The following is a 23,329-nucleotide window of genomic DNA, read 5'->3' as shown; positions in this document are numbered from 1 at the left end:
TTCAGGAAATTAAATGTCTCCCATTATGGGTGAAGTTCTGTTTTAAACCACAAGGACCCAAAGATGAACATGATGGTCTCTGACCTCAGGGAACTCATTGTTTATTATGATTCAGGAACAGGATGTACAGGTGATGTCAATATACCACCCACAGGGAATGCTATGACCTTTTTAAAAATCACAACTTACTTCTCTTAAATCCTCAGACATGTTTTTAGAATGTTGATTTATTCCATTGCTGTTTATGGAAGAGGTTTGATTTCATCAAACTGAATACAGTTAAACAAAAATTTGGTTCAATTGGTAATCTATAATAAGACTCAAAACAAAGTATGTTTCTTCTTGAATCAAGAGCCTTCCTAATTTTGGCTTTATTCCTCACAGGTTGGGAAGATGAGAAAAGAAGTGAAGAGAATTTGAGTTTTTATCTGAAAACTTGTCAGGAGTGTGAGCAGACTGGAGTCACAAAAGTAAGTCACTTAAACTAATGGTCCCAGGACTAATAAAATGTGAAAAGTTGTTTTTATTCAGTATTTACAAAAGTGAAGTGTGGGACCTAGAGGAATAATTTAATATCTTACTCATGCAGCACTTTGTTTTATATGTGGAAAGGATGTGAGTGAGACAAAATGTGCTGTGTCAGTATGTCATTATATGGTTTGGACCTTATTTACTTTAAAGTATGTGATGAATTCTTCTGATTTTTTCCCAAACTCTCCTTTCTGCCATTTTGGAATAAAAGCCCTTTGGGGTTGTTTATGTGTTTTATGTTATTGCAAGTTACTTTAAGATGTTGCTATAGTTTAACAAATGTACTAATACTTTGGATCGGTTACAAAGATTTTATATCACTTTATTCCTTGAATTGGTGATTAATTTGAAATTCTCAGTGTCTTGTGGAAGTGCTTATGAAAACATGTTCAACCTAATGTTTTTGAAAATGTACTTTGTAATTTTAGTTTCACTAGTATTAGAGGAAAAATATGCTATTTATAGTTTTTATGCTTTAAGATGTGTTTTATTCCTGATTAGCTTCTTGTTCCTTCTTAACAAATATTTCAGAAGATAGCCTTCCTCTCCAGTATAATCAGATTTTTAACTTAGATATTGCATTAATTCCAGGGAGCAAGTTTTCATTTAATAAAATTTAATTCAACCTTTAATTATAGCTTATGAAATTTGTATTACATTAAAATAAAGTGTTATTAATCTGTTAATTAAAAATATTATTTGGCCATCCTTTTAAGGAATAGAAGGCAAACTGTTAATATCAATAGTCATTAATATAATGCTGGGACAATGCTTCTTTTGCCAAATCTTGAGTTTGTTGATGGAATTGAGTTTGTTGAGGACAGTACAGGATGACAGAGTGTTAGAGATTTATTATGACTTTTTAAAAGAAATGAAGAAATTTTTCATTTGATATGAGTCTAAGAGAAATGCTTTTCTTGGCTACATATTATATTATCTGCAGGGGCACTGAAGATGCGCTGTTAAAAAGCCAGAGACGAGCAGAACGATTGCTTGAAGAAATCCCTGCCATGAAGGTAAGGACTTACTACATGGGTGTGTGCATGTATGTGTGTGTCCATGTCTCCTGTCAGCCTACACTTTGTGGGTGTGCAGGGGGTAGAGGTAAGTGGTGTTATTTACTTGAATATTAGTTCGAGTTGACTAAGACTTATTTATATGGGTCTGTTTGGTGCAGAATGTAGCACATTTAGAAAATTGTGATGTTTAAGCTTGCATTTTTTCATGTTTTTTCTGGAATTTGTTAAAGTACTAGACTAATTTAAGCCAAACCATGCCAAACTAAACTCATCTATGTTTAATGATGCCTCATGCCGAAGGTTTTTGTTTTTACTGTAATGTTAGCCATAAAGTCTAAGAAGTTCAAGCGTTGAACATTCATGCTGTGTGGTAATGTGGATGGTGATATTGAAAGCTGACATCATGCTTTGTCTACTGCCAACTCAATAAATTTTTGTGTGGTGGTGTCAGCATTTTATTCAGCTCTGTAGGAACTTGAAATAAAATTAGTGTTGGATCAAAATGATCCATATTTTTGTTTCTTTCAGCCAGACTCTTCACTAGCATAATTTTTTGGTCTTCTCACTGCTGTTACATTGTGGAAACTTTCATTTACCAAGTGACATACTATTAAATGTCTGGGAGACTGTTTTATTGCAGAACTTAAAAACAACATTTGGTACCAACAATTATCTTAATTGTAGGGTCATTTTGCAGATATATTTGACTATTACATTTTGGTATTCTAAGTTTTGAGATAGATAAGAAAGAAAGATAATTCTCCAATAATATTTTAATTGAGTTAGATTATCAAACTTCTCACCATGTTTTCCTTTTGAAGAGATGATTAAGTGTTTTATAGGACAAAATTACCACAGTTAATCTGAGTGGAAGTTGTAGGACATGGTTTTTCTTTGGTGTGAGGTATGTTTTTTGTGAGGTATTTTCATTAGTTTTATTTTCATGATACTGCAGAATTCATGGAATCCATTTGATTCATTATTCTCAAAGCTCCAACCCCCTTCTTACCCAATCATTCAATAACAATACTCTATATTTGACTTCTGATTATCATTTGTGTCAATTTGGGTTACACATTATTTAGGCTTTTTCGTATATGTTTTTTTCCCTATAAAATTCCGATAGAAATAAAGTCTCCAGAGACCTTTGTTCTGAGGACACTGAGACGGGAATCACAATTCATCCTTTTGCCTCTTACACTTTCTCTTAGCCGAGGCCCTCACTAAATTACATTCCTTTACCTAGATTTTTCTACACAATTTCTTCTGGATAGTTTATAATCATAGTCCTAAATTATCCAGAGGCTTTGAATACTATACAATTGCTGATTTTATTTTATCATGGAAGGATGCATTATATATATATAATAAGGCTATGTGCAATGTGTGAAGAGTTTGAGAACAGAAGATTCATTACTCTTTAGAATACTTCCCTTCTGTAACTCTCAGTAGTTGCTTTAATTTAATTAATTAAAAAAGGAAATCCTATTTGATCTTTACATGGAAGTTTTTTTTAAATTTCATGAGCAGTAAGAAATCAGGCTCAGTTACAGAGTTCATAGATTTTTTTTTATTATTATTATTTTTATTTTTAATAAAATGCTGAAGTGGTAGGTAGCAGAGTTCATAGATCTTTAAGACCTTTATGGAAAAGTTTTTGTGTTGTTGCCTCATAGAAAGCTAAATTTCATAGCCTGTTTGTTCCTTGAATTCATAAAATTAGTAGTATATATATTCTTTGAACTCATGGTAGTGGTTAGGGTAGTCTAGATGGGTTGCTGTGACTTCAACACTGTTTGTAATATTATTTGAAAATTGCATTAAGTTTAAATGTAGAAACCAGAATAAAAAGAATATGAGGGGGGCGGAGCCAGGATGGCGGCGTGAGTAGAGCAGTGGAAATCTCCTCCCAAAAACACATAGAGCTATGAAAATATAACAAAGAAAACTCTTCCTAAAATAGAGACCAGAGGACACAGGACAACATCCAGACCACATCCACACCTGCAAGAACCCGGCGCCTTGCGAAAGGGAGTGCTTTTTGGAAGTCTTAAAGGGACAGGACAGGACACTTAGACCAGAGGCAGGGAATCTGGGGATCTCTGGGCACTCTAACCCCCTGGGCAACAGGGAGCACAGAGGCCCCTTACGGAGATAAATAGCCTCCCAGCCGCTCCCCCTCCAGCGGGGCTCCACCACTTTGGAGGAGCAGCCCCAGCCAGGCCACGCCCACAGCAACAGTGGAGATAAACTCCATAGCAAACCGGCAGGTAGCAGAAGCCCTGCCTGCGCACAGCTGACAAGCATAAGCCACTAGAGGTCGCTATTCTCCCAGGAGAGGAAGGCCACAAACCAACAAGAAGGGAAGCTCTTCCAGCGGTCACTTGTACCAGCTCTGCAAACTATCTCTATCACCATGAAAAGGCAAAACTAAAGGCAGACAAAGATCACAGAGACAACACCTGAGAAGGAGACAGACCTAACCAGTCCTCCTGAAAAAGAATTCAAAATAAAAATCATGAACATGCTGACAGAGATGCAGAGAAAAATGCAAGAGCAATGGGATGAGATGCAGAGAAAAATGCAAGAGCAATGGGATGAAGTCCGGAGGGAGATCACAGATGTCAGGAAGGAGATCACAGAAGTGAAACAATCCCTGGAAGGATTTATAAGCAGAATGGATAAGATGCAAGAGGCCATTGAAGGAATAGAAGCCAGAGAACAGGAATGTATAGAAGCTGACATAGAGATAAAAGGATCTCCAGGAATGAAACACTAAGAGAACTATGTGACCAAGCCAAAAGGAATAATATTCGTATTATAGGGGTACCAGAAGAAGAAGAAAGAGGAAAAGGGATAGAAAGTCTCTTTGAAGAAATAATTGCTGAAAACTTCCCCAAACTGGGGGAGGAAATAATTGAACAGCCTCCACAGGGATCTGGGCGATGCTGCGGTTGTGGCTGCATCCAGCCCACCGTCTCCTGGACTTGCCATAGGAATGAGGAGGGAGATGTCTAGGCTGGCATGTGCATACAGTGAGACAACGAATTTGACCAGATCTGTACTGTTGGAACTCAACCAGGAGTTGGGAGGGGTGCAAGTTGTAGCACTCCAAAATCTTATGACTATAGACTATCTATGGTTAAAAGAACATATGGGATGTGAACAGATCCCAGAAATGGGATGCTTTAATTTGTCTGATTTTTCTCAGACTGTTCAAGTACAGTAGGACAATATGCATCATATCATAGACAAATTTTCACAAATGCCTAGGGTGCCTAAATGGTTTTCTTGGCTTCACTGGAGATGGATGGTAATTATAGATTTGCTTTGTTTATGTCACCGTATTCCTAGTATGTTAATATGTGTGTGCAAATTAGTTAGTAGTTTAAAACCTATACATACTTAAGGTACTCTGCAAGAAGATATGTCAAAGAAATAATCAATCCTCCCATGTTTTCTTCCATATACTACCTCTATAGCTTTTCTTCTTCCTTCCTAATTACAACCCTTAAATAGAATTCGTGCCTCATATCGAATTTACCGAGTATCATAATTCCTCCAGGTGGTAAAGATACCTCGAGACAAGTGCTGGGCATAGAAGCCACAGGGCATAAATCTGCAAAGAAGTAAAAAGCTAACCTTTTCAAACAATATGCTTCTCTCTCACTTACCAACTTTACATTTCCCTGTATGGCCCCAGAAGATGACTGGTTAGCCAGAGACGGGTAAGATTCCTCAAGGGAGGAACAACCTAAGACAGGCACAGTCGCAGGGGGGCCATCAGGTGAGAAATTGGGGATCAACAGAGGTGAGGCTCAGAACCTCATCCCCCCTGCTTCGAGAGAAATCTTCTGCATCCGTGGATGTTTTGGTGCCCTTGTCTAGCTTGGATTTATATTTAGTCCATAGGCACACACCTGATCATCTACATTTGCCCTCTTACAGCACTAAACTATGTTTTCTACCTTTATCTTGCATCTACCTACCACTTCAGCATTTTATTAAAAATAAAAATAATAATAATAATAAAGGGAGAAATGTGGGATCAAGATATAAATCAAGTACAAAAATCAAACGAATATTAATATTTGACCTGTTTATAGTTCATAATGTGTGATCAAAACCTAAAGTTTCTGTGATGAATGCCCTTGTACTGTTCACCATGTAAGAATTTATTCACTATGTAAGAATTCGTTCACCATGTAAGAACTTGTTCGTTATGCTTCAGAAGATTGGAGACTGATGAGAATTAGGCTTGAGATGGATTAATGATTGTACATTGAGCATTGACCCCCCTATACTGAATTTTATTGTTGTTAACAACCATTTGATCAATAAATATGAGAGATGCCCTCTCAAAAAAAAAAAAAGTATATGAGGAAGACTGTTTGCTTTTGTTACATGTCAAATTTCATTTCTCATTCATGGTTCTTTTACAAAATTGGTCTTCCTTTCTAAGAGAGGCAAATAGAGCATTTTTAAAAATTGAAAGTTCATTTGTAATTTCTTAAGGAAGTGTTTGTCATGTACATGGGATTATCTGTCACAAGATAGAAAACTCACAGTTTCAATGAAATCTGGAGAAAAACCTCTACTTACTCATTTTTTCCAGATGGATTTTTTTTCTTGGCTGATATACCACTACGTTTTTTTTATTAATGTTTTATTTATATATACTTTTATGAAGGTTTCACATGAAAACACAATGTGGTTACTACTTTACCCATATTATCAAGTCCCCACTCATACCCCAATGCAGTCACTGTCCATCAGTGTAGTAAGATGCCACAGAGTCACTATTTGTCTTCTCCATTGGTCTATAGGTCTGTTCTTGTGCCAGTACCAAATTGTCTTGATTACTGTGGCTTTGTAGTAGAGCTTGAAGTTGGGGAGCATAATCCCTCCAGCTTTATTCTTCCTTCTCTGGATTGCTTTGGCTATTCAGGGTCTTTTGTGGTTACATATGAATTTTAGAACGATTTTCTCTAGTTCGTTGAAGAATGCTGTTGGTATTTTGATAAGAATTGCATTGAATCTGTAGATTGCTTTAGGCAGGACGGTCATTTTGACAATACTAATTCTTCCTGTCCGTGAGCACGGGATGTGTTTCCATTTATTGGTATCTTCTTTAATTTCTCTTATGAGTGTCTTGTAGTTTTCAGAGTATAGGTCTTTCCCTTCCTTGGTTAGGTTTATTCCTAGGTATTTTATTTTTTTTGATGCATCTGTGAATGGAACTGTTTTCCCTATTTCTCTCTCTACTAGTTCATTGTTAGTGTATAGGAATTCCACAGATTTCTGCATATTAATTTTGTATCCTGCAACTTTGCTGAATTCAGATAATAGATCTAGTAGTTTTAGAGTGGATTCTTTGGGGTTTTTTTTATGTAGAATATCATGGCATCTGCAAACAGGGACAGTTTAACTTCTTCCTTGCCAATCTGGATGCCTTTTATTTCTTTGTGTTGTCTGATCGCCATGGCTAGGACCTCCAGTACTATGTTGAACAGAAGTGGGGAGAGTGGGCATCCTTGTCTTGTTCCCGATCTTAAAGGAAAAGCTTTCAGCTTCTCGCTGTTAAGTATAATGTTGGCTGTGGGTTTGTCATATATGGCCTTTATTATGTTGAGGTACTTGCCCTCTGTACCCATTTTGTTGAGAGTGTTTATCATGAATGGATGTTGAATTGTGTCAAATGCTTTTTCAGCATCTATGGAGATGATCATGTGGTTTTTGTCCTTCTTTTTGTTGATGTGGTGGATGATGATGGTGGATTTTCAAATGTTGTGCCATCCTTGCATCCTTGGAATAAACCCTACTTGATCATGATGGACGATCTTTTTGATGTCTTTTTGAATTTGGTTTGCTAATATTTTGTTCAGTATTTTTGCATCTATGTTCGTCAGGGATATTGGTCTGTAATTTTCTTTTTTTGTGTGGTGTCTTTCCTGGTTTTGGTATTAGAGTGATGCTGGCCTCATAGAATGAGTTGGAAGTATTCATTCTTCTTCTCTTTGGAAAACTTTAAGGAGGATGGGTATTAGGTCTTCACTAAATGTTTGATAAAATTCAGCAGTGAAGCCATTTGGTGCAGGGGTTTTGTTCTTAGATAGGTTTTTTATTACCAGTTCAATTTCGTTGCTGGTATTTGGTCTGTTCAGATTTTATGTTTCTTTCTGTGTCAGCCTTGGAAGGTTGTATTTTGCTTGAAAGTTGTTCATTTCTTCTAGGTTATGCAGCTTGTTAGCATGTTCTCTGATAATTCTTTGTATTTGTATGGTGTCCCTAGTGATTTTTCCTTTCTCATTTCTGATTCTGTTTATGTGAGCAGGCTCTCTTTTTTTCTTGATAAGTCTGGCCAGGGGTTTATCTATTTTGTTTATTTTCTTGAAGAACCAACACCTGCTTTCATTGATTCTTTCTATTGTTTTATTCTTCTCAATTTCATTAATTTCTGCTCTAATCTTTATCATGTCCCTCCTTCTACTGACTTTGGGCCTCATTTATTCTTCTTTTTCTAGTTTTGTTAATTGTGAGTTTAGACTGCTCATATGGGATTGTTGTTCTTTCCTGAGGTAGGCCTGTATTGCAGTATACTTTCCTCTTGGCAAGGCCTTGGCTGTGTCCCACAGATTTTGCAGTGTTGAATTATTGCTGTCCTTTGTCTCCATATATTGTTTGATCTCTGTTTTTATTTGGTCATTGATCCCTTGGTTTTTTACGAGCATGTTGTGAAGCGTCCATGTGTTTGTGGGATTTTTCCTTTTCTTTGCATAATTTATTTCTAGTTTCATACCTTTGTGGTCTGAGAAACTGGTTGGTACAATTTCAATCTTTTTTAATTTACCGAGGCTCTTTTTGTGGCCTAGTATATGATCTGTTCTTGAAAATGTTCCATGTGCACTTGAGAAGAATGTGTATACTGCTGCTTTTGGGTGTAAAGTTCTGTAGATGTTTGTTAGGTCCATCTGTTCTAATGTGTTGTTCAGTGCCTCTGTCTCCTTACTTATTTTCTGCCTGGTTGATCTGTCCTTCAGAGTGAGTGGAGTGTTGAGTCTCCTAGAATGAATGCATTGCATTTTATTTCCCCTGTTAATTCTGTTAGTATTTGTTTCTCATATATAGGTGCTCCTGTGTTGGGTGTGTAGATATTTATAATGGTTATTTCTTCTTGTTGGATTGACCCTTTTACCATTATGTAATGTCTTTCTTTGTCTCTTGGGACTTTCTTTGTTTCGAAGTCTATTTTGTCTGATACAAGTACTATAACTCCTTTTTTCTCTGTATTGGTTGCATGAAATATCTTTTTCCATCCCTTCACTTTTAGTCTGTGTATTTCTTTGGGTTTAAAGTGAGTCTCTTGTATTCAGCATATAGATGGGTTTTGTTTTTTTATCCATTCAGTGACTCTCTGTCTTTTAATTGGTGCATTCAGTCCATTTACATTGAGGGTGATTAGCAATAGGTATGCACTTATTGCCATTGCAGGCTTTAGATTCATGGTTACCAAAGGTTCAAAGTTAACTTTCGTACTATCTAAGAGTCTAACTTAACTCATTTAATATGCTGTTACAAACACAATCTAAAGGTTCTTTTTTTTCCTCCTCCTTTTTCTCACTCCTCCATTCTTTGTATATTAGGTATCATATTCTGTACTCTTTATCTATCCCTTGATTGATTTGGGGATAGTCAATTTAATTTTGCATTTGCTTAATAATTAGCCGTTCTACTTTCTTTACTGTAGTTTTATTACCTCTGGTGACAGGTATTAAATCTTAGGAACACTACAGCAGTCCCTCCAAAATACACTGTAGAGATGGTTTGTGGGAGGTAAATTCTCTCAGGTTTTGCTTATCTGAAAATTGTTTAATCCCACCTTCAAATTTAAATGATAATCTTGCCGGATAAAGTAATCTTGGTTCCAGGCCCTTCTGCTTCATTGCATTAAATAGATCATGCCACTCCCTTCTGTCCTGTAAGACTTCTGCTGAGAAATCTGATGATAGCCTGATGGGCTGTCCTTTGTATGTGATCTTGTTGCTCTGGCTGCTTTTAATAGTCTGTCCTTATCCTTGATATTTGCCATTTTAATTACTATATGTCTTGGTGTTGTCTTCCTTGGGTCCCTTATGTTGGGAGATCTATGCACCTCCATGGCCTGAGAGACTATTGCCTTCCCAGGATTGGGGAAGTTTTCAGCAATTACCTTCTCAAAACACTTTCTCTCTCTCTTCTTCTTCTGGTACCCCTACACTGCAAATATTGTTCCATTTGGATTGGTCACACAGTTCTCTCAATATTCTGTCATTCTTAGAGATCCTTTTTTCTCTCTGTGCATCAGCTTCTCTGTATTCCTGTTCTCTAATTTCTATTCCATTTATCGTCTCCTCGACTGTATCTAATCTGCTTTTAATACCCTCCATTGTGCTCTTCAACGATTGGATCTCTGACCGGAATTCATTCCTGAGTTCCTGAATATGTTTCAGTACCTCCATGAGTATGTTAATGATTTTTATTTTGAACTCCCTTTCTGGAAGATTCATAAGGTCAATGTCTTTTAAGTCTTTCTCAGGAGTTGTATTCATAATTTTACTCTGAACCAGGTTCCTTTGGCGTTTCATATTTGTATATGGCGCCCTCTAGTGTCCAGAAGCTCTACTCTCTGGAGATGCTCAGCCCTGAAGCAATGTCAGGGGTCACAGAGGAGTGGTATTGGTACCTGGGGGAAGGAAAGAGCTGTTTCCTGCTTCTCAGCTGCTATGCCTGTCTCCACTGCCTGAAGCAGTGGGCCGAGCACACAGGTATAAGCCTCTATGCTTTGCGTTTGTAGTAGCTGTAGTAGCTGTAGACTAAAATTGGATATTAGCTCCTTCCCTCTGGCTGGCCTAATGACAGGGTAGGGTTTGCCGGTTTGCGAGCCAGATGTGTCTGGCCGGGAGAAAGGCGCAGTAGGCTGCGTATCACGGAGGGGGTCCTTGGAGCTGTGTAGGCAGCCAGCTGGGCAGAGTGCACCTGGACAATTTTGTCTATCCATCCTTTCTCCTGAGCAGTAAGCTCTGTACAGTCATTGGCCCTTTAGCAGCCCTCTTGCTAAGGGCTTCCTTGTGAGGACGTCTCTCAGCCTGCCCGCCTTGCTTTTGTTCCAGAGCAGGCGAATATGGATCCCTGCTTTCCACAAGCGGCTGGAATCTCAGTCCCTCCAGGAATTCTGCCTGTCTTAGCTTCCCAATCCCCTAATCACGAGAGTATCATGAAAGCACCATGCAGTGTAGGTTTGTGCTCCCAGAGGGAGCTAGGTATTCAGCAGTCCCAGGCCTCCACTCCCTCCCTGCTCTGTTTCTCTTCCTCCTGCCGGTGAGCTGGGGTGGGGGAAGGGCTTGGGTCTCACCGAATCATGGCTCTGGTACGTTACCCTGTTCGGTGAGGTCTGCTCTTTTCTCCAGGTGTGTGCAGTCTGACGCCGCGCTCTTTCCTGTTGCTCTCTCAGGATCAGTTGTATCAATGATATTTTCATATTATATGTGGTTTTAGGAGGAAGCCTCTGTCTCACCTCTCATGCTGCCATCTTTAATCTCCTCCACTTCCACTTTTCCAGGGCCTGAGAAAGTCTGCGTAGTTGCAGGAGGATGTCTTCCTGCTGCAGTGTTTTTCTGGTCTAGCGTCTAAATAGTCTCTTCTTGATCCAGCTCCAGCTCCAGCTCCAGCTCCACCTCGCCTCCTCCTCCTCCTCCTCTTGCTCCTCCTCCTCCACATCCGCCTCCTTTTCCTCTTCCTCCACATCCTGTGGGGCTTTGCTCGCCAGGTGTTCCTGTGCACCCAAAGGGCTGGATGTTTTTGGGGCCCCTTCAGGCAAAACATATTCTTCCCCTCTGGTCTTCTTCGAGGCAGGCTCCAAGATTTCTGCCCTGTCCCATGAGACAGCCACACCTCTTTTCATCTGGACATGCTTGCTGGCGCCTGCCATTCCCAGGTGTGGTGGAAAGGAGTCTTGGGTAGAGAGGGAGGAAGCTTCCCATTCCCCCAAGACCTGGGGTTGAGTCCTCTCACGAGGCCCAGTACTAGCACTATCCAGAGGCAACTGAGGGGTTCCTGGGAAAGGAAATTTCAGACATGAGAAAACTAGAATAAGTGTGTGAAGTCTGTAGGAGTTGAGATGGTCGTAAGACTATTCCTATGTGGGCACATGGCCTGGAAGTACATACATACGTGAAATCACAGAATGCCGTGAGATGTACATTTTATCTGATTGTGATTATGTGGAATTGAGGGTGTGGAGGTCTGTGTATGTTCTGGGACATACCTGGTGAGAGTTTCTGACATTGGTAAGGGGGTGGTGAATGACAGTGTACATGTGTGTGTGGTGCGACAACACACGTGAACAGGGGTGGTATGTGTTCTTATTGTGAAACAGTTAAAGACAGAGCATGTTGGAGGAAGTGTGCTTGAGCTTCCCAGAAGTGCAGCTCCCTGAAGGTCTGAAGGCTTTCGGCTGAAGGTTTTGTGGGTAAAGTGGTAAGTGGAACAGAAAGACTGTATATGAAAGTGCATTCATTTCAGGGCATATGAGTTTTTGAGTGCTTAGGCTGGCTCTAATGAGGGAGGTAAAACAAGTTACCTGTGTGAAAGGGTGTACATTATTTACAGGTTAGCCTGTAGACAGCTGAGTCTGAGAATGATTGCGTGAGCAGGGAAGGGGGAAGTGTGTATCTGTGTAACGCTCGTAGAGAATGGGAGGGACGCATCTGGAATGAAGGCATCTGTATATGATAGAAAAAGTGGAAGGAAGGAATAGTGGGGCGGTATCTGCTATGAAGAAATATAGGGTGTGTGTGTGTGTGAAGAGGTTGTAATTGAATTCCCACACTGTTACCGGCACAGCAAATATAGGGTGTGTGTGTGTGTGTGTGTGTGTGTGTGTGTGTGTGTGTGTGTGTGTGTGTGTGTGAGAGAGAGAGAGAGAGAGAGAGTTAGTTTGTGCTGATCTGAGGGAAGAGGTTGTAATTGAATTCCTACACTGTTAACCGTCACAGCCCACTATCTCACAGCTGTCCCAGTGTTCATATGGGGAACTGTCCTATCCTTGAAAGCACACCCCCAATTTGTCCCTCTGCAGAGGCTTCAGTCTTAATTCCTCTGCCCTGAAGCCCTTTCCTGTTTTTGAAGGGAAAGTGAAATCAGTAGGGATTGGGCTGAGCAGCTCAGCTATTCATCCTGCCCAACCTTTGTGATCTCCTTTACCGTCATCATCAGCAGCTTGAAGCTTTCCTGCCGAGGACACACAGGAGGAACCCTCAGAGGCCAAGGACTCTTCTGGTGTCTTACTGCAGCCTGGGACCACCACACGGGCCTCAGGCTCAGGAGAATCCTCTGGGGTGTTGTCAAATTCTGAGGAATGAATACAAAAAAACAGATGTGGCATTTTCTAGGATCTGTATCCATTCAAAAAAGACATGTTGAATGGACAGTTATGTTAGGCATTGAAACCCCCCATGAAATTAAGCATTTGAAACTTCACTTGCTCCAAAATATAAGGAAACAACAATTACGAAAATTTTGTGTAGTAGATGTCAGTGATATTGGGTATCTTGTATGTGATATTTCTAAAGATGTATACAGAATATCAAAAACTAGTGACTAAAATTGGATATTAGCTCCTTTTTCCTCATGAGAAATTATATAATTAGAAGACATGGGGTACAAGGTTTAAAAGAATTCTGCATGTCTGTCCACCTGCCTATCTATCTAGATTGGTATCTATTGATATATAGAAAGATAGGGATATCAATATAAATATAAAGAGGTGTAGAGATACAGCATTTTCGCAGGGAATTCCTGGGCAGTAGCCATGGTGCTGGAGATGTTCAAAGGAAGACTTTACAGACTTGCCCCAGACTCCTCTTCTGGGAATGGGTTTCTGTCTTTCTCCAAGACTCTTAACCTCCGTATTCAGATCTTTTAAAAACCTCTTTCAGAGGAGGCTTACACACCCACATGATACATTTCTGCACATGGATAGGAAACAGACACCCTGGGTGCATGCATGAGCTGCCATTGACTGTAAGGAAGAAAATCCTTTCTCACAACCTGCCCTTTTCCTGGACTTACCTTCTTTTCACCTGTTCCAGAGGGGGACTTGGCTCAGGGCCTGGAAAGCCCTTCCCCCTGGAGCTACAGTAGTTCTGACTATGTGACTAAATTTTCTGCAGTGGGAAATGAGTGGCGAGGACACATGCCCCAACCAGGCGTGGGCATGAAGTCCTCCTCTGTGCCCCACTGTGTTCTTCCCTTTTCTAGCTAACTAGGATGTTGATAACTTGGGGTCTATTTGAAAGCTGAGTGTTAATGATAAAAAGTTTCTGTCAGCAGGGAGACTTGCCCTATTCCTTCACATACCCTAATTGTTACTTAAGAAATAGATACAGTCCTTCGTGTATTAGTTACTAAGGCCTAATCTACTCCAACTAATGAATCTACTCCGTTAGTGATATAATGAGTTTTGAGAAGCAGATACTTAGACCTGGTACATATTAAGCAAGCCATTATATTAGAAACTGCTCTGTGTCTTCCCTTGGCTTATGTATGCTGTATAAGCCAGGGGAAGACACAGAGTCACCTCACACTCACCACAACTATTTCTGTTTCCCATTTTTCCAGAAGAGCCAAACTTTCTCAATTCAACTGTCGTGGTTAAATGGTATTTGTGTGTGTGTGTGTGTGTGTGTGTGTGTGTGTGTGTGTGTATCATGCTGGTTTTTTTCTTACATTTCGTAAAGGAGCCTCACATTTACATCTCTACAGTCTGAGACAGTGAAAGAAAGGTCTCAATGTCTGAGACGATCTAAGAAATCAATTCATTTTCTGTATGACTTTACACTCTCATCCCTGCACCTCCAATTTTAGGTAGTCAGATATTTTTCCTCATTTTTCATTTACGTCTTTGAGCCGCACTTTCTTCATTAACTGGAAAAAGTATTATTGGAAAACTTGTTACATTGTAAAAAAGGAAAAAAAGAGAAATACATTCTATAGGAAATATTATACCAATCAATCACTCCATCTGTGATACAGGAACCCAGAGCGGCACGATGTGGGGAGCACAGGTCCTGAGCCACAGAGACAAGGACCTGGTCTCGGGAACCTCCGCTCAGCCCTCGGGTGATCTGGTCCCTGAGAACGAGCGGCGCACCCACACCTTCTCCTCCCTCCCGCCCTCCTGCCCTCTCTCTCCCCGTAAGTAGGAATCCTTGCTCCTTTTTTCTTTGGAAGACGGTTTCTAGCTCCCCAGTGCTCAGAGAATATCACTGACACAAACCTCCTGACATCCTGGCCGCTTTGGGGGCACGTGTGGTTTCAAGGTGTTTCATTTTCTGTTTGCGCTTCATGGCTCAGCACCTCAGAGAGTGACCAAAATCAGGTGCCTTCCTCTCTGGAACTCTGGTGCCAGAGGTTCAAGTGATGACAGCCAAGAATCAAGTCAGTATATCCAAGAACAAGACTGGAGAGGCTCTCTCCTCACTCACTCAGTCACTCACTGGCCCGGCCTGTGCTTAAGTACACCAGTAGGGCCATTATGATGTAAGTGAGATAGGGTTTCATAGCATTCTGACACGTGCATCAGAGCAGACCACTGATGGGGGGGACCCTTTTACCCAACAAACTCTACCATGAACTTGTATTTTTATCTTGCCCTTCATATGAAAACTTGAGAACCAATGATATGGATTAAACAAAAGACAATTACTGTATGTATCTAGGGGAACCACATTACTAAATCTCCACAAGGGTGAGGATAAGGCATTACCTGAGAGAACCAGGCCTAGACCCATGCCTGCCCCGTAGAACATGGTAACTATCGTATCTTAGCAGTACCATATAACTTATGTACACATGTAAGTTATATGGGAGGTGCATGTGTATACTGGGTTTGTGAACACCTCGTGATTCCATACAGCTCCAACATTTACTGAATTTTCCCTGCTATACAGAACAGGCTCATGTTTTAACCACGCATTGTCTCTTTTGAAACTTCCCTGTCACTTCCCCAGAGCCTTCAGGGAAAGAAGCCCCTGGCTTTACATCCAGGGCCCTCATCATGAATCCTGTGCTTGTCAAGCATGAAGGCTTCATTCACCCACCTCTGTTCTAGGCCTCAGTCTCCTGGAAACCAATGGGCTCTGCACAGGGTTTGAACTCTAGTTAGTTCCATTCTGCTCCCAACTTCCCACTGACTGGCTCCTCCCCGAGGGTCAATATGAATTTCCTTCAAACTTAGCAGTTGCTCTATAACCAGGCCATGATCCAGCCAGCTTCAGCCTTCTTTACCTCCAGTAGGTCCTCCCTCACGGTGTTCCCCCCACATGGGTCTGGCCTCTTGTGGCCACTAAATGGTAGGTATATTTCCCAAGATATTCTCAGCCTTGTTAGCTATTGGAGAAACCCAAACCAAAAATTAGATACTATTTTACACATACCAAGTTGGTAAAAATTAGATCAACCTATACATATAAGGATATGGGTAAAAAAAAAGAACCTTCATGATATAAAATGAAGTATTGACCTATGTAGCTGTGTTGGGGAACAATTAGCCAACATTTTATGAAATTAAATAAGGATATAACCTATAAGCCTACAATCTCATTCCCTGATGGGATCTTTACAAGGGTGATATTCGTAGCATTATTTATACTAGCAGGGAAGGTGGCATTTTAGTTTCTAACTCAAGAAGAATGGATAAGCAACATATGGTTGGTATATACAACAGAATACATTTCCAAGAATAGGAGCCAAGCCCGTTAAACTGTATGCCTATAGGGCAGGGCATCAGGAAGGAATTGGAGATCAGAAACAAAAAGAAAATATAAACCAACGAAATAACCCTAAGCTAGCAACTAAGAAGAATTATTAAATTACTAGTAGTCAATAAACATTAAAGAGGGAAAAAGAAAATCTTTCCCAAAAGTGAAAGGGTTCAGATCAGGTCTAGAACTAAGAGAAAGGATTATTCTAAAGCTACCCTATAGTATTAGCTTCCTAGGGTAAGTTACTTTACCTCCTAAAGTCTCACTTCTGTTATCTATAATCCAGGAAAAATAGTTCTTCTCTCATACCCTAGTGGAGTCCTGCATGGATGCCAGTAGAAAGACACCAAAGCTTGAATTTCCTGTTAAACTCCTGAAAAAGTCACTTAACTCTGCCATAGAGCCAGCTCAAAAAATGAGTAAAAATGCCATGGAAAAGAAACAGAAACAAAACCCAAATGCAATGCTTCATGCCAAAAGACAGTAAAACACTGGCAGTAAACATCTGAGGGCGGAGATGGGAATGGGAATTTTTACTACCTTTTCTTCCCATTCCTGTACAAGGCCACCATTGCCCCTCTAGCATTTTTGGTCATCCAAAGACCTTATCCTGTATAAAATTCGATGATGTCCCTTTCTCCAAGTAGATGCAGCCCCTCCAGGACACATCCTTTGGTACAGGAGCCCAGGCCATGTTTCAGAGCTTACTATTTACTTCTTGCATCTTTGTTCTTAGTTTCACAGGATACCCTCAAAATAATGTTTTTCAAAGTAAATAAGGTTAAATCCTTTTCTTTCCTGCCTCTTTCAATGTGGTCTTATTACTTATTTGTAATACAGTAAGCCTGGTTCTTTTATGCTTAGTATTCCATTTTGGGTTCTCTTCACACTTAGTTGAGGTTTTTTGTAACTTTATGTACAGTAAAATCCACCGTGCTTTTAGAGTTCCGTGAGTTCTGACAAATGCTTGTTCATGTAACCATCACCAGTTATGACATAGCCAATTCTATCACCCTCCAAATTCCCTTACAGTGGTTTTTTTGTAGACAAGCCATCACTGCTTCCTAGAATTTGTCACTTTTGAAAAATGTTTAAGTAATACTTGAATACTTCTTTTTTAATAGTTTTTAATCTTTTAATTTTTTGAAACCTGGTTATGTTTTTACTTGTCATTCTTAATTTTAAACATAGCCACTGATGCTTTCCAAAGGCTATCCAGTATGTCATCTGTGTTACTGGTTTCCAATTCTAGGATTTATTTTTAAATTGTCCTGATACTTTGGTTTATTAAATCTATATTTGTTTACTCATTTGTATTTCTTTTATTTGGTTTCAAGTACCATTATTTTTTTCATCATCTTATGTTGAATTTCAAGGATATTTGCTTTTATCCCTGTGTCATCACTGGAAAAATTAGGGGTACGAATTTTTTAAAAATGTGATTTGTCTGGATTACGGATTTTTTATGTGTGTTCTAATTCTAATTATGCCCTAATTATTTCTTATATATAGATAGTCTATGATTATTGTTTTCTTTTTACCTAGACATTATTTCAGAGAGATATTTGTTTTTAATATAGATTTCCTTATCATTTTATTTTGTTTCATTATCTTATGCTTAGTGATGTTAACATTGTATGTTTTTGCATGTGTGTGTGTGACATAATGTATGGAGAAATGCTACAAACAGTTCTTCTGTACTTGAAACTAAGATATATTTTCTGTCCCTAAACTATTGGAATATATATTCTTTTCTCATGATATAGTATATCGACCTACCTAAAATCACCATAAAATATTGACATTACTGTTCAATTTTAAATTTTAGAATTGTTTTACCATACGTCATTGCCATATGGTTTCTATTTCTCTGGTATTTTTATTAATTTCTCCTACATTACACAGTTGATGTGATTTATTGTGCAAATGTTCATGAAGTCCATATTTAACTATATTCATCAGTATGAAGTCATTTAACAGTCTTATTTAAATTTTCAAAAAAAATACTTTATTAACAAAATAATTCTTGTAGAATAGAAAATTGGAATATGGCTACAACATAGATAAGAAAATTGGATTATAAGCAATACATTTCTGGCAAAAATAAAAGACAGTATTGGTAAAAACAATGGTAAGAATACATGTAAAACAGGGAACCACAGACTGCTTTTTAACTAGTAGAAGCAGAAAATACAGATAATTATCCCATGGTATTTACAAAAGCATTTCGCAGCTTTACTGTCTAACTGAAAAGGGAAAATTGAGGCAATTACTATTCTGATTCTTGTAGGATATTCCAATGGGTGTATTCCACATAGAGAGAACATAGGCCTAAAGAGAGAGTAATAACAAAATAAATATATAGGGATTTCTAGGCCATTTCAAAATAATTACTCTCTTAGTAATTTATGTCCATACAGCTATTATTTTCAACTCAGAAATTCCAGCAAAACCACCGTCTAATGGAGCTATGGTGGGAATTTTCATGGAAATATTTGGAATTTGTTTCAGTTCGACCTGGATATTCAGGCCCGTTAACTATGTGGCTGTCTGATACATCAGGTTTCTCCACATTGTGATTCAGTAAACTTTCCTCTTCAGAATTCTTTGATGTGTACTGCTTTTTCAAGTCCTTCTCTGAAATTTTTATATATTGACAAATTGCAGTTTTTAGGATTAATTTTTAACATTAACCTAAACTACGGCATTTAGTTGTTGTACCATATGTTAGAATGTTCACATTACAATGAATGTGGTATTGGAAGCATATCTAACTTTTTAAAACTGGAGTTTCCATGTTTAACAATAGTTGTTCCTGATTATGACAAGCTGAACCAGTTATAAAAAGTGCAAACTTGCACAGTCTCAATTATGGCTCCTCAAACACCAGAGTACAATAGCATTAACTCTTTGTTCTTATTTCTTCTGTCAGACACAGTAGTGTTTTTTGACCACTAAGTGAAAACTGAATTGGTCGAGAATTACCAAACTATTTGTATTGTATTAAAGTGATTTCACTTTGTCATTAGGATAGATTTGTCACTAATTTTAAATGACAATATTTTTTATATTTCATCAACATATACTCAACTCTAAATATGATAACTGCCACGTACTAAAAAAGAAGTAAATATTTATTGAGTAAATGATAAGTGATTTAAAAAAATTGAATGATTTTGATTATATTCTTCATACTTGTTTTCTCCAAACATCAAAACACTGAATGATAATGGAAGATATACAAAATTAAGATGATATTAATAAGTATTTGAATTAAGCGACCTAGTAAAATTTATAAAATGCTGTAAAAATTTAGATGTATTTTTATAAAAATTATGCCTTTAAATTTAAGTTAAACATCAGATTTGGTGTTCTTCTGTACTGTGCTAAAAACAATGTGATGGATATAATTAGAGTATAGCTGTCTTGACACACTTGGTCATTTTATTGTTGAGAATTTAAAGATTAACCCATAAGAAATGAATAAATATGCTTCGTGTTTTACCAATTATTATACCCAGGACAAACGCATTAGTGTAACATTTAGTATGAACTCTTATGTTGTCTTACCAATGGGTTTCACCCCCGAAGAAATTCACTATAGATTCAGTGAGACTGAGGGATGAAAATGGAACATTCTTGGGGTAAAAGGGTTTATTACCCAACTTTGTTCTCCCGGCGATAGGTTGAGCACTAGGATCATGTCTGCATCCAGCCATCTACAGGTCTGTAATCATCTGTAATCCTCCTTGTCACTGCCTCCACCCAGCACACTGGGTAGAGCTCCTTACACAGTGACTCAGTCAGTAATAGTCTAGGAGTGTGGGAGCATTAGTCTAGTAGCAGGCCAGTTACATCACCAAGTAGTTTAGGTTCAGGTGAGGATCCTGGCCATAGGATACATTTTTCCCCATCCATGTTTTCTCCTTTGTGACATTTACTACTCTGGTTAATAATAGATTGATTTTACTTGCATTTCTCCAGTGTTATTTCCTTTTTAGTTATTTGAACTGATGGTACATGAGAAGTTAAAATGTAATTATAATTATCAAAATTACATGTTTGTCATTCAATATTCTGTCATATTTTTTTTGCAAATTTTGATTGGTTAAATAGCATGTGTAATAATTTTTCACACTGTGAAAAGGCAGTAAGTGTTCCAGGAGGGGAAAACTGCAAATAAAGTCTGTGCCATATTTGCACTCACAGGAGAGATAATTAGCTGAAAATCATAAGATGGTATTCAGTGAATACCACGTTTTCATGCTTGTGACAAATGGTTTTACCAGGTAAAGGCCAGAAAACTGGTAAAGTACAAATTAAAATATTACTAGTAAAAGAAGATCCACAAAAATAGTACTGCCGCATGTGGGTTTTCATATCATTTAGTGATGCCATTACCTGAAAACTATTTTTGGTATATAAAATATTTTCAGCAAAGGCAATAATGAGCCAACAAGGTAACGTTTCCAAACCTATGATTTTACTGAATTTATTTGATTTGTGCTCTGTACATAGATATAATTGTGCATTTGTAAAACCGGTAGCCATTTAAACACTATTAAAGTGTCTTCCCAATGGGTTTCAGCCTCAGACAAGTTCACTATGGATTCAGTGTGACCAAAGAAATGACTGTAAAACATTCTTGGGGTGAAAGGGTTTATTTCCACGGTGGCAGGTCAGTCACTAAAATCCCATTCACTCAGAGTGAGTCTGCATGCAGCAAGCCGGTCTCTGTCTCGGGGCCCTGCTACCTGCACAGCTGTCCTCTGTCCTCTGTCCTTGGTGCTGCCACCACTCCAGCCTCTGCTCGCTCTCCTGCAGCCTTGCAGTCGTGCCACTGTGTCGCCCAGAGCACTTAGCGGAGCTCTTTATAGAGTCAATAGCAACGTATTGCCCACACATGTGTAGTGAGCTAGTCAGCCAGGGCCAGGTGGGAATCCTGGTCACAGGAACATTCATTTTATCCACATAAAGAAAAAGCTACAGCTGCCGGGAGCCATGCTACTTAAGCTGTGTAGCAAAGGCTGGTGGAAGACCCCCCACAAAGCAGAGGCCTTCGCAGCTTGCTCCCCCTATTACCCACCTTGATTTTGTTTTTCTCCATTATACTATTGGCTTTGCTTTTGCTTGCATTTTTGCCAAAGACTAAGCTAACCTTTGCTAAGCAGCATGGAAAGGAGGAGAACATAAACTTCCCCAAAGCTTTTCAGGATAGTGCTCCTGAAGAACAGAACCTGCAGAGGCCAGATGGCAATCTTGGCATAGAATACCAAAACCTGCAGTTAGTCAAATATTGACTACCCCATCTCCACCTAAGTGGGAATGCCCGCCTTGTTTGCAATGCTAGTGAAATTAGTGATGAAGAGTTTTATAGGAAAATTAGAGAAATAGAGTTATAGGAGAATACTGAATGGAATAACCCTGTATGACACTTAATCAATCTTCTCATGTTTTCTTCCATTTGCTACTTCTATAGCTTTTCTTCTTCCTTCTTAATTGCAGCCCTTTCCTAGAATTCATGCCTCATACATGAAATTACCAAGTATCATAATTCTTCCAAGTGGGCAGATAGTCAGAATCCATAATGGGCCATGGAGAATCCAAAGAGCGTGTTTTTTTTATGGAAATAATTAAGCATATGATAGAAAAAAGAGGAATCAAAGTTTTATCAGGACAGCTTGAGGTAAAGATACCTCAAGACAAGTGCTGGGCATAGAAGCCACAGGGTATAAATCTGCAAAGAAGTAAAAAGCTAACCTTTTTGAAGAATATTACTTCTCTCTCATTTACCAGCTTTACTTCTCCCTGTATGGCTCCGGAAGATGGCTGGTTAGCCAGAGACGGGAAAGATTCCTCAAGGGAGGAACAACCTAAGACAGGCACAGTCGCAGGGGGGCCATCAGTTGAGAAAATGGGGGCCAACAGAGGTGAGGCTTAGAACCTCACCCCCCCAGCATTGAGAGAAATTGTCTATACTCATGGATGTTTTGTTGCCCTTGTCTAGCTTGGATCAATACTTGGTCTATAGGCACAGACCTGATCATCTATACTTGCCTTCTTACAGCACTAAATCATGCTTTCTATCTTTATCTTGCATCTACCTACGATAGAATAAATATTATGAGGGGATAAAATGTACACATTGCATTAGAAATATACATGATACCTGCCTAGCTAACTGTAGCAGTGAGTGACCTGTATTTCACCTTGAGCTGATAGACTCCATAGTCACTGCTACATGCTGCACGTTTCTGTGGTCACATGCATTACTCAGAAACTGCTTTGCATAGAAACGAGAGACACAATAGAGTACATGTTGCTAGGAAAAGTTTAGGTCAAGGAACAGAAAAAAGATCACCTGTCCAACACTTGGCTAACCATGTATAGATTAGAAAGAAACAGAAAGAAAAAAGCTTGCCAATGCCTGTTAATCAAAAGAACAAATAAAAAGTAATCATATCCTTGTGCAAAATGGTATAAATAAAGCTGTCATCGGCACTTTGTCGAGAGACCTCCTCCAGCTTCCTCCAGCTGACTCTGTGTCCTGTCTCTCCATACGCTGACTCCGTCCTGCACTTTCAGACATCCCACCCCTAGGCTGGAGCTGCACTCCTGCATACAGCGTAAAAAAGTTCCATCTTTACAGGAGAAACAAAACTTGGGTCATTAGACTTTGATAGCTTTTAATGTCTTGGGACATCGAAACAATTACCACTTGGAGAAAATGATTTAGCTAGCTGTGAAAGCTATTTAGGAGTGGCTAAATAGTTACAAGTATGTATGTGTGTGTGTGTGTGTGTGTGTGTGTGTGTGGCTACTTCATTATTTCATAGCATTATAAGATGCTCTAGGCTCATCTTGACTATCTCCAGCACTAGTCCTAGATACAGTCAATTCTCCCAGGATTTTTTATTCTTTTCATTACAGAATCACAGAAGCGCATTAGAAACCCCAATAGAATAGGGGCAGTAGGTG

General features: G+C 39.0%; 1 protein-coding gene across 4 annotated transcripts in view; it reads left to right on the top strand.

Moving 5' to 3' along the window:
* The window catches only part of LOC118969742 (uncharacterized), a 203,064-nt gene that overhangs the window by 15,824 nt on the left and 163,911 nt on the right, over positions 1 to 23,329 (top strand). For 3 of the 4 annotated variants that reach the window (XM_073230054.1, XM_073230053.1, XM_073230052.1), the window contains exons 3-4: positions 385 to 470; positions 1,475 to 1,547. Coding sequence is in view for 1 of the 4 variants with exons in the window: in XM_073230051.1 (XP_073086152.1) it covers positions 14,639 to 14,783 (145 nt within the window). In the remaining 3 variants the exon portion in view is untranslated. Of the gene's footprint in view, positions 1 to 384; positions 471 to 1,474; positions 1,548 to 14,621; positions 14,784 to 23,329 lie in introns of all 4 variants that reach the window. The other variant, XM_073230051.1, reaches the window with a different exon arrangement.

Source organism: Manis javanica, chromosome 2 (assembly GCF_040802235.1).
Source record: "Manis javanica isolate MJ-LG chromosome 2, MJ_LKY, whole genome shotgun sequence".
Lineage (NCBI taxonomy): Eukaryota > Metazoa > Chordata > Mammalia > Pholidota > Manidae > Manis > Manis javanica.
Note: the sequence above shows the minus strand (reverse complement) of the source record. Positions and strands in the feature narration are given on the sequence as shown.